This window comes from Erithacus rubecula (genome assembly GCF_903797595.1).
Source record: "Erithacus rubecula genome assembly, contig: SUPER_Z_unloc_2, whole genome shotgun sequence".
In the NCBI taxonomy this organism is placed as follows: Eukaryota; Metazoa; Chordata; class Aves; order Passeriformes; family Muscicapidae; genus Erithacus; species Erithacus rubecula.
Genome location: NW_027635860.1, coordinates 7,520,244 through 7,531,931, shown reverse-complemented (window position 1 = coordinate 7,531,931; position 11,688 = coordinate 7,520,244). Strand labels below are relative to the sequence as shown.

General features: G+C 39.0%; 1 protein-coding gene across 1 annotated transcript in view; it reads right to left on the bottom strand.

Moving 5' to 3' along the window:
* Nucleotides 1–9,925: 9,925 nt before the first annotated feature.
* SLC28A3 (solute carrier family 28 member 3) overlaps nt 9,926–11,688 on the bottom strand; it is a 37,713-nt gene continuing 35,950 nt past the window's right edge. Inside the window, exon 18 of the mRNA XM_079331103.1 lies at nt 9,926–10,115. Within this exon, the coding sequence (XP_079187229.1) occupies nt 10,013–10,115 (103 nt within the window). The 3' untranslated portion in view covers nt 9,926–10,012. The remainder of the gene's footprint in view (nt 10,116–11,688) is intronic.

Here is an 11,688-nt window from a genome sequence, read left to right as displayed (position 1 = left end):
TCTAACCCAGAAACAATTTGGCATGAATACTTTGAAGGAACTTTAGGGAGGAAGTTTTATGGAAATTAAAGCTACTTCTATTTTAAGTCTAACATTTCCCTGTGTAAGAAAATAGAGAAAATACATCGTGGATAAGACTGACATTTTAGTTTTTTCCTTTTGACCATTATTAGTCAAAGTCTTCTGCAGAAGCAGTCAAGTTGAGGTGTCCAGGGCAGAAATACACTTTTTGAAACCAGCTGAAATTATCTTTGGAGAATACTACTCTCATTCATGTTCAAGTGAAAATGTTTTTATGAACAACTTTCCAGAAGAGGGAGCATTTTCAAAGCTGGGTGTTGCTAGTAAGAGCAAATACACTACCTATCCTTTAGTGCTCCCAAGGGCTTCAGTTCATTCTGTTGTCAAACATACACAGCAGGCTTTATAGAATTACATTAAGAAATATTAAAAAAAAAGCTAATGCAAGAAAGCCATATCTATCTAAGCTCTCAACATTATATTGTTGTTGAAGGGCTTTTAGCCCTTCAATTTTTTTGACAGTATTTTGTGGATGGTTCCTGAGAGGTAGTGCTCTTATCTTTTGTATGCCTTTCCTGAAGTTCCCGTTAATACAGTCATAGATCTGACAGATGAAGAACAGCCTTAAGTAGCTGCTGTCTCATGTTGCTGGATGAAACTTTTCTCAGTTGGAGTGAAAGTACCTTTTCATTTAGGTAGTGAGAGTGCTACAGCAATCCAACCACTTTAAGGAGCCTTTTGACTTGTTGAAGGTCTTGCTACTCACTGTGAGCAGGTAACTGCTCTGCAAAGTGGATTACTTTGCTGTATTTAGAAGTAAGCATTTAAGCTCTTGAATAGTGGCTCTAGTACCTCTGGAAGGCAAGGAAGGCTCACTGTTTTTCCCTCTTCCTTGTAAATAAAGAGTTTGCCAGACAGTGAGGCAATCAATACTCCAGAAACAAACCATTTACTTGAGTAAATGAGTACATCCCATAAGGATGTTTTCCACAATGGGTTCCCCTCTCCTTTCCAAGGGTACTGTTTTCTAGGACTTCTACTCAAGGTTGTGTTATTATTAGCATGTTTGTCTCAACCCTCTCTCCCACAGTCAGATGATCCTTCCTGTTCCCCCTTACCTCTACAAGGCAACTAAGGAAAACTATATTGTTGCCTGGAATAAAACACATATATTTCCCAAACAGCATTCAAATTATAATATATAAGAAATCGATAATTGAAAGACTTCCAAGATGCACAATATGGTGATATGCACACATGATAGAGTTCTTCTGCAATTGTTATGAGGGCAGCTGATTAGCATACCCATCAAATATTGTCCAGTTAGAAGAAGAGTTGGTTAGGTAATTTCCCCCTGTGTTCTGCCCCAGTGGAGTTATTCAGGAGGCTTTGTTGTTATGTTTTTAATTTCTAGTGGAAAACAAAGTGTCCTTGTTAGCCTAGAAAGCAAGACTAAGCAGAATTCCAAGAAGACAGCATAATATTTAGGAAAGTGCAACTACTATACTAAAGTGACAAAGAGTCAGAAACTTCACAGATACACACAAAACGCAAAAATTTTTAGGCATCAATATCAGCTTGCAAAAAGCCTTATTGTGTCCAGCAATCCTGAAGGTAGAGGACAAACTGAGAGCTGGACTGATGGTGGGGATTGTAATAAAATAGACTTTGGTACTATTATTGCGATTGCTACTTTAGGTCATACATAGTTTTTAGAAACCTTTAGGCCCCATATAACCTGCAGGTAAAAAGAATGAGAATTTTCTACCAGTTTACACAACTACCCTCTTCACACCTCCATCTACTGAGTTTTTTCAGCATCTAAATTTTATATATTCCATAATTAATTCTACTACTTTCTTTAAGATTACTACATATATGAGTTAACACCCTTCACCACAACCTACAATGCTGATAAGAAATGTAGGGGAACCAGCAGACATCATTTTAGGAAAAGATGATCTTCAGGAATGCCTATGTGGCACTCAAGGAAGTTGAGCTCTAAGGAGCCCAGAGTGGCCTATTAAAAGCAAATTACCTTAGCCAAAGCATATAATATTTTTAATAAGAAAAAAAAATAGTGAAAACAGGGCAAAAAAAGTATTTAACACAAAATTTTGATGAACAAAAACCCTAAATGGGCCATATAAATAAAAAGGCTAGATACCTGCATCCCTATTTTTGGGGGAAGAGATTTTGCTGAGTCTCTTCTGCCACCTAGTGATCCAACAAAGGAAAAATTCCAGCACCCCGTGCCGGTGAGTAAAATCAAAATAAAGGTGATAAAAATTAGCAAGTGCAGAAAGCAAGATGGGAAGAGTGCTTCTGTAAAGTCATGGAATGATCAAAGGATAAAAGGAAGAGACAGAAGTAAGATGCTTGGGAATTCAACAGTAATCTGGGAAATGAAGCCTGACATGAACTCTCAGTCTGGGCTCTGCTGTGGTTTTATGATGGCAGTTAAGAAGCATATGGGGCAAAGTGATAGCTATAGGGAGATCTCTTATTTTTTCCTACATCTGGTTTCAGGTGAAACCAGGTCCCATGATCACTTGAATGGAAAATATGTATAGTACAGAGGGTGCCTTAACTGACTTCAGCTGAGCTGCCTGCAAGAATAACACATAGATGCAAGGATCTGTTCTGTTTTTGAAATGCCTGAGCATGACTATTCAAAAAGCTGTGGAGGATGGATGTCTTCTATGTGGTATTCCTGAACTGAAAACAGAATATTTTTTTCAGTGGGCTCCTTGGGGAAGAACCTGTGACAAAGAAAGTATTCCAAATAAAGAGTCAAGATACTTCAGAGACTTTTCCTACATAATAATTGTTGTAATATGGTCACATAGCCAGCTAGTCAGATGAGAGTTTTGTGGGACTGTTTCAGTCAGCAGTTAATGAAACTTGGATTATTTAGGAACAACTGTGAGAGATAGGTGGGATTTTGTGATGAAACAGTAATTTTTTAGTATGGACACCGAATTTGTGTCCCTACATTGCTTTAGCTAAAATGCTGCAGCACAGTGAGAGTTGTTCTTCAGGAAGAGGAAATAACACTGATATAAACCTATCCATAGTCTTGTTTCTGAACCAGAAACTAGAGCTGTTATCTCAGATAAAGTACCATGCTGATGAAGTTATATCTGTTTCAATTCATGTATAAGAGACAGAAACTTGGCATGTAATGTATAATTTCTCCTTGCTTTCCTGCACAGAATGAGACAGATGGATTTCATGGATGTATAACCCTACATCTGCAAGTTCTGCTCTCTCATTTCTATTAACCACTTTGGTTGTAACACATGCAGGTTACTGCTTCATTCTACAGATCAGGAACAGAGATGAGAAAATTTCTCAAGTGAACATGGGGTAAAAAACTCACAAATGGACACAAATCCAGATTTATTATAATAGGTGTGGGGCTATTCTCCTCAGCATGGGGACTCCAAACATTGTAATGCAATTGGTGCTGAGGTAGGAACACTTCCCTAGCAGGTGGAAAATAAGAAAACAAGAAAACTCAAATTTGATACTTCACACCTATATTTAATTCTGGTAACAAGCAAAATTTTGCATATAAAAATTCAAAATTTTCTTCTAGACAAACGTGATCCTTAGATGTCATCTATGTTTGTCATCAGAGAACAAGCAGAATATCGTGTAGGGTGCTCCCATCTCCCTCATATTTCTAGCCACCTGACATCAAAGGCATCAATCAATATGGCAAAAATAAAATATTCGGTGGCAACCATGGCAACATATGCATTCTGATCAATGCCTTATGTCGTAATGCACTGGTTGCTAAAGTGAATCCCTATGCTGCAGAATACCATAGCAACAAGAAAATGCTTTGATTTTTTCCCCCCTCTATAAAACCATCAAGACCTAAAGAGTGAAGTGGTTTTCACCAGTCAGTTTTCCAGTTTTGTATTCTCTTATTTCAGATTCATAGTTTCACAAGTCAAAACAGAAACATGTGCACAGCTGTACACATATAATAACAATATTTTATTAAATTAAGTACTTTTATTGGTTTCTGTACACTGGTAGACTTTAAAATCAGCTTGAAGTCAAAATCAAACCTGAGGATACAACTCCTGTCTGATTTACATTGTTGTAAGTGTATAACTCCAGTTTCAGTGAAGATTCGCCAAGTTTAGACTGATACAAATGGGAATTTGATTCGGCCTCTCAAATATGAAAGTTTTGTGACCTGACCCTTGTTTTTATGTTGATACCAGAGAGCAGCCCAGGATTGCAGCAGACCTAATTATTTGTTGGTCAGCTCACAGAATTGAGATGGTCCCACATGGATGAACTGTCACAGTTGTCACACTTAAGGCTTCACACCAGCTGATCCCAGGGCAAATCTAGTTGTGCTGGAGACTGCCAAGCAAGGCTGTGCTCCCTGTGCCATGCACCTCACAAGGACAGAGACCTTCCCCAGTGCACTCGACAGACACTTATCTTCTATAAAAACTCGTGGGGCTTAGGTTCAGAGGCACCTTCACACCTATATGGCACTGCTAAACATGTAATGCAAGCTGTTTCCAGTTGAAATTTGGAAGTCTGTCATTGATCCACAGACTCACAACTTTTGGGAACAACGAATTTATGGCATTGCATATCGAGAAGTAGACTGAACACTGTATATTAAAAACAGTTTCAGTCTGTAAAAGAATTTGGATTAATATTCTGTATCCTTGGCATCTTGCCTTTCTCAATCCATGCCTTTTGTAAGAAACAGGTGGTACCTAGTTTGGAGTACTGACTTGGCTCCATAACTTGCTGTGTATGACATGCCTCTTTGACCATTTTGGCTGGGATAAGGTTATTTCTCTTCTTAGTAGGTGTTAAAGTGCTGTGTTTAGGATTTAGGATGAAAATTATGTTGATAACTGATGTTTTAGTTGCAATTAAGTAGTGTTTACCTTAAGTCAAGGACTTTAGCTTCTCATACCACTCCAAAAGTGAATAGGCTGGGGGAGCACAGGAATTTGGGAGTAAACCGTCCTGATTCCCGACAAGAGAGGGTTCATTTTTGTTGTAGGCAGGAGAGGGTGTGGCCAGGATTTACCAATTTACTCTTCTGGACCACCTCATGTCACTGCTGAGGGACAGAGGAAGGTGGTCTCTACTGAGATGAAGGGGCTCCTTCGGGTTGGGTAAGCATGGGAGTAAGTGAGGGGGGTAGGGTAATGATGATTACACACAGAGGGAAAAGTTGGGTGGTTCTGGTTCTGGTACTGACAGAACAGTTGGGGTGGTGCAGCTGCAGTCAGGTCAAGCTCTGTGGGAGCAGCATTTTTAAATGCGAATCACTTTTTCCCTCTTTTGTACAGTTTTGCTCTTCATATTGCTGCTGTTGTTTGCTTTCTTATCTCATTGCTGTTTCCATTAAGTTGTTCTTATCTTAATTTGTGATCTTCACCGTTTGAGCCTCCAATTCTCCTCTCCAGCCACTCACAGGGAGAAGGGAGAGCAGGAGGAGAAGGGAGCAATTTGCAGTGTGGTTTGTAGGGTCTGAGAGAGAGCACTGCGAACCACAACACACACAGAGCCAGAACAACTGACTCAAACTCTTCAAAATAATATTCCATGCCATATGGTGTCACGCTCAGTTTATAAACTGGAGGGAAGGCTGGCTAGGGATGGCAGCCTAGGGACTGAATGGGCACTAGTCCATGGATAGAAAACAATTGCCTTATGTATCGCTTTTTCCGCATATTTTATTGCTGCTATTATTAGTAGTAGTATTAGTATTTCTACTACTATTATTGCCTCAAACTATATTTACCTAGCCAAATATTTTACTTTTTTTTGCTTAGAATTTTCTTCCCCGTCCCAGGTAGCAGCAGGGAGTGAGCAAGTGACTGGCTGGTGTTTAGCTGCCTGCCAGTTCAATCACAATATACAGTCAACTACTCACTTGTTCACAAAGGTGTATAGGTTTTAATGGGTGCTGTGATATATAGAATTCGAAAAAGTTTGTTTCTAAAATGTCCTTGTTTTTTCCAGCTGCCACTCATCTCAGCCAATTAAAACAGAAATATTCCTGTTACCTGCCAGACATCCCTAATTAACATATTTCAGTTCTTTTCTAAATTGGGTTGAGAGAGAACTTTGCCTTACTTAAAGGGTAATTTTCATTGATTGTACATGTTCTGAGCATCATAAAGGCTATACAGTAGATTTCCTGGAACTGCTGCACACAAAACTGCGTAAAAGTTTTCCTGGAATTATTGCCAGTGACTTTTAGTGACTAACACTCTGAGAAAGGTACAGCACAAAGCTATTAGATATGTGCTGACATCCAGTGGGCAGCTTGTGAGGGTGAGAAATTGAGTCATGCCACTAATGCTTCATTCACTTGTCACCTTCATTAGTTCTAACCTATTGTGCACTGTCATTCTGATAACTTTAAGGAAAGTTAAACTCTTTTTTGCAAGACCTTTGAGACAGCTGCCTCCACACAGACTTCAACTGTTATTCATGAATTGACAAAATGTTCACTTACATCTTGGAGTCTATAGGTGTAGGATGTGTACTGGGTTTACGTGGTCAGGTTTTGGTAGTGAAGGGGGTGAGGTAAGTATGCAACTGAGAGTCTTCTTTGAGAAGCTACTGGAAGCTTCCTCCATGTCCAATGGAGCAATTGCCAGCTGACTCAATGATGGACTTGCCACTGACCCAAGCTGAGCCCACAAATGACAGTGGTAGTGCCTCTGTGATAACTTCTTAAGAAACTGGAAAAAACTTGCTGCAGAAGAAGCAGCCGAAAGAGAAGGGTAAGAACATATGAGAGAAAGTCCATGTGGGGAGGTCCATGGGCATGCAGAGATCCACCTGCAGCATGCAGAAAAGACCCACCCAAGACCAGGTGGATGCTCAAAGGAAGCTGCGACCTTGTGGGAAGCCCACTTTGGAACAGGCTCCAGCAAGACCTATGACTCTATGGAAAGAGGAGTTGGTGGTGGAGCAGGGTCCTGGTGGGCCTGTGGAGAGAGGAGTCCACACTGGAGCAGATGTGCTGGCAGGACCTTTGACCCCGGTGGGGATTAGCACTGAAACAGTCTGCTTCTGAAGGACTTCACCCCATGGAAGGGACACATGTTGGAGCAGTTCATGGAAAACTGCAGCCCATGGAAGGACTCAAAGGACCCACATTGGATAAGTTTGTGGGGAACCATCTACTACAATCCCACAACGGAACAAAGGAGGACTGTGGGGATTCTATTCCTGAGATGGAAAGAAGGGTAGAGAAAACCTGTGATAAACTGACCACAACCTCAAACTCCTCATCACTCTGGGCTGCTAAATTGTAGGGATGGAGATAGAGAAAATCACAGGTAAAACTAATTACAGGGTACAGAGGGAGTATTTTTATGATTTGGGTTTTTTCCTCTGTATCCTACTCTGAATTGATCAGAGCATAAAATTAAATTAATCTTCCCCCAATTAAGCCAGTTTTGCCTATGACAGTACTTGGTCAGTAATCTCTCCCCATCCTTGTCTCAAGCCATAAACCTTTCATTGAAACTTCTCTTGCCTGTATAGCAGAGGAGGAGAAGGATAGAGCAACTTTGGTGGCACCTGACATCCATCTCACCATGACGTCAACCCATCACATGCTAGCAAACATTTATTAAATCAAATGTTTCTTTTGAGGTCTGTGATGCAGATTTATTGCCACTGTATTGTGAGAAATGAGTTCCTGGGCATTGATAGTTCAGGGTCCAAGCTGCCAGAGTAACTCCAAGCTGGTGAAATGCACTATTCCATTTTCATGTTGAGAAAAACACAAAGAGTTCTACCCACGACTCCTAGCACCATCACAAGAACAGAGGAAAAATATGATGATACATTATGGTACTTGGTAGCAATCCTCTCCTGCTTTCACTGCTCTTTCTGCTACACTTAAGATGTAATGTCCCACATATATTGTCTTTTGATTAAGCAATCATCAAACCAGGTGGGCAATCTCTTTGAGCAGGTATAGAGAAATATCATATATACTCTGCAAAAATTTCCTTCCACCTAATTCAGCTAGAGAGAAGTCTTAAAAAGGAAGAGAAACACACAGCTTCTCTTCTGCAGGAGGAAGGCTGCTACCTTTAGCTATATGAAAGGTTTTTCAAACAGTTTATGGCTACTAGTACAAGTAGCCCTTTTACCCAGCATACAATTGTGAAATGGAAAGAGAAACAATTTCAAAAGACTGTTCTTAAATTGAGCATGGTAGGGAGTAGCAAAGAGAGAGAGTGCCACTGATGATTTGTAAACAGAGGACATGGGGTGTGCACTTCTTGACAGCAAGAACTAATGTTCCTGATTAATTTTACTTGAAATAATGTTGCAGATTCTAAACTTACTTGAAATCTAAACCCTGCTATATCCATAAAGCTGGATAAAAATTGTGGAACAAATCCATACATTTTCTTTAGGATGGGTTCACATTAAATATATGAGCATATATCTGTCCTAATCAGGATTATCAACATTCTTTAAAACAACTGAAAATTGAGCATGGCATAGAGTCTCCTAAACCTAGGGGGGTGAGGCTAAAGAAAAACACCTAACAATACATGACCAGAGATAAAAAAATCACAAGTAGTAGCAATACTGACATTTATAACTTTTCTGGGGATTAAGTTAATAAACTGAACTTTACAGGAAGCTAGCACTTTCACAGTAAGTTCAAATAAACACCCCCTGGAAATAGCAGTACTAGCAGCTGTCTAAGTTAATGAACTTGGATTTCCTGGAAAAGATTCCGCAGTAATTAATGGAAGATTGAAAAGTTAATAATTGCTTTACCTGAATAGACCATCTGCAGAATTTTTATTTGCAGAATGTGTCAGAATTTTCCAATGTTCCTGTACTTTAATTCTGACCTTTTTCCTCAAGCCTTTAGCATTAACAATGTCATAGGATAGTAATTGCTCTCCCTCTCTCTCCCCCCTATCTCTGCACAGAACTTACCAGTTTTCAAGTCTACGAAAGTTCTGATGCTTAAAATCATAACTCACTTTCTTCTTCAAGGGCATCCTGTAAAGGTCTCCTACATTAAGCTTGCTTGAAAGGGACCTGATTTTTCCTGCATTTGATAATAGTCAAATGTGTATAAAAGTTCCTGATTGGTGACTCCAGGATCAATTTTCACAATGGTTAAAAACATAGATATAGAAGAATTAATACAGGAAGCTTTACTTGGAGTCTGTACATTTTCATTCAGATGAGTTAACTCTAAACAGGGACCAACTTCCTGCACTCTCCTGCAGGCAGAAGAAGGAGGACTGTGGCACACAATGGCTACCCTCCAGTTTGGGTGCTTGAGTGGCCAAGCTGATGAGGTAGAACAGGTTTGCAGCTCAGTTCATGTGCAGCTATAGCTACGTAAGTACAGGTAGGAATATATATATATATATATATATATATATATATATATATATATGTGTGTGTGTGTGTGTGTGTGTGTGTGTATACATTGTTATCTTGCCAGAAAATGCAGATTTCTGAGAAGAGCAATTTTTCTTCATGCAGTAAAGACTTCTTTGCCATCAAAAAGGACAGAAATACTATTAGAAGTTGATGGCAACTCTGAATAATATTCCTAGTTCACAGATTTCTGTAAGCAGCAACCAAATCTTCTGAATCTGATTTACTTCATGCCTACAGCAGTTTAATCTGGCAAATTACTCAGTTTCAGGGTAGAAATAAAAACAGGATAATCAGGCTTAGAAATGTTCTTCTATTCTGATTTGTAGGGAGAGAACTCTGCAGCAAGAGCTGTCTTGCATTTATCCCAGTTCAATTTATAAATAATTACAAGCAAGTCTTCTTAGAGGAATTGGGCTGGTAAGAGATGAAAAATAAAGACTGCATGGGGGAAATTCACACTCTCTTTGTAGTGAAGGAAATTTATTTCCTTTTTTCCAAGGAACACAGTTCTTATTTATGATCCAACCTGTCAAAAATATTAGAACTTAACCTAAGTGCAATGAAAAGCAGGTTGACCCAGTATTTGGCAACACATATTCCAGGAATTCAGACTGTAGGTCCCTCCAGGGAAGATCACCTCCGAATGATTTGCACTGGGGAAGGAAGTAAAGCAGAAATCAGACAAAATTCCTTTTCAGAGAATCACAGAATTTCATCATGGGAACTTCTCTCTGCAGTATATGTATATATACACACACACATGCACATGGGAACACACACTTTCTCCAAATTAATTCTAGATATGTTAAAATTTTCATGAGAATCAAAACAGAGAGAAGACTTTCCAAGCACAAACCAAGTGCAGATGTTCTCCCTTTTTTATCAGCAAAATTTCTGTTTTTCTGTATGAAGCCCTCATGCCTCTGGTATATCTCCCTAGATAACTGAAATGTTTGAGGGTTTCACTTCTGTATTCAATATCTTTTTTATTTTCAAAACATCTGCTTAACATTTGTTCTGCTGAAAATAGAGCAGGTTCTTGTCTTCATACCAACCTGATAGAGTTGAAATTATTGTGATGAGCAAAAGTTGGAGTAATGAAGAAATAAAAATGATTGATTGTACCCAGAGATGATTTTTTCTGTCTAAGTTCTGTTTTTAATATCAAGGGGAAAGGGTGAATTAAGAGCATTTATTTCTAAAGTAATAAGTTGTGAAAATAGGGGAAAAAAGAAAAAAAAAATCCAACCCAACAACAACAAAACCAAACCAAATCAACCAACCAAACAAACAAAAAAAACCCAAAACCCAAAACAGACAAACAAAAAAGAACACCCACAGACAAAAAACCAAACCAAAACCAAAAAGCAGCACATTAGGATAAATTTGAAAGGTTCTTGTCATAACCTAAATATATAGACCTTTGGTTCTTTGTGAGATAGTGTTAATATCTGAATATATTCCTTATTTAGTATCAGTATTTCTTTCTTCTCTGCCTTGGGTACCGGATAGAGAGCTGTGAAATACAATTTATCTTTAAATATTTTTCTACTTTAAATGCATGTAAATTTTTCAGTGTAAATAGGCCTGACTACTATTATCTTCAGTCACATTACAGATAGAAGAGGGAAGGGAGCAAAGGCTCCTGACTGTTTTTCAGTTCTTGCTCAAACACTATATTAACATTATATTAGTTCAAATATTTGATTTATTTTTTGTTAGTATTTGAGATAAAACAAAAATCATTGAGTCCATTTCCTGGTCCTGCACAGCACCATCCCCAAGAGTCACACCTTGTACCTGAGAGCACTGTCAAATGCTTCTTGAACTCTGTCAGGCTGGGGCTGTGACCACTGCCCTGGGGAGCCTGTTCCAGTGTCCAAACACCCTCTGGGGGGAGAACCTCTTTCTGATACCTACCCTAAACCTCCCTTAGGTATTTACAACTTCAGGCCATAGCCTCAGGTCCTGTCAATGGTCAGCACAGAGGAGATACCAGTGCTTGACCTTTCTCTCATGAGGAGATTTCAACAAAGATATTTTGAATTGTCTGTTGGTTTTGTAGGTGTTTGTCATGCAACAGAAAAATTCCCAAGAAGAGGAAAATGATTCAACAGCACAAAAATAGCCATTCCCCTAAAAGATGCTAGTTCACTGAAAACAGATGCCTAAGAAAAAAGGCTAAATACAAAAAAAGAAAAAAATAGGTTTTCAGAGAAGATATGA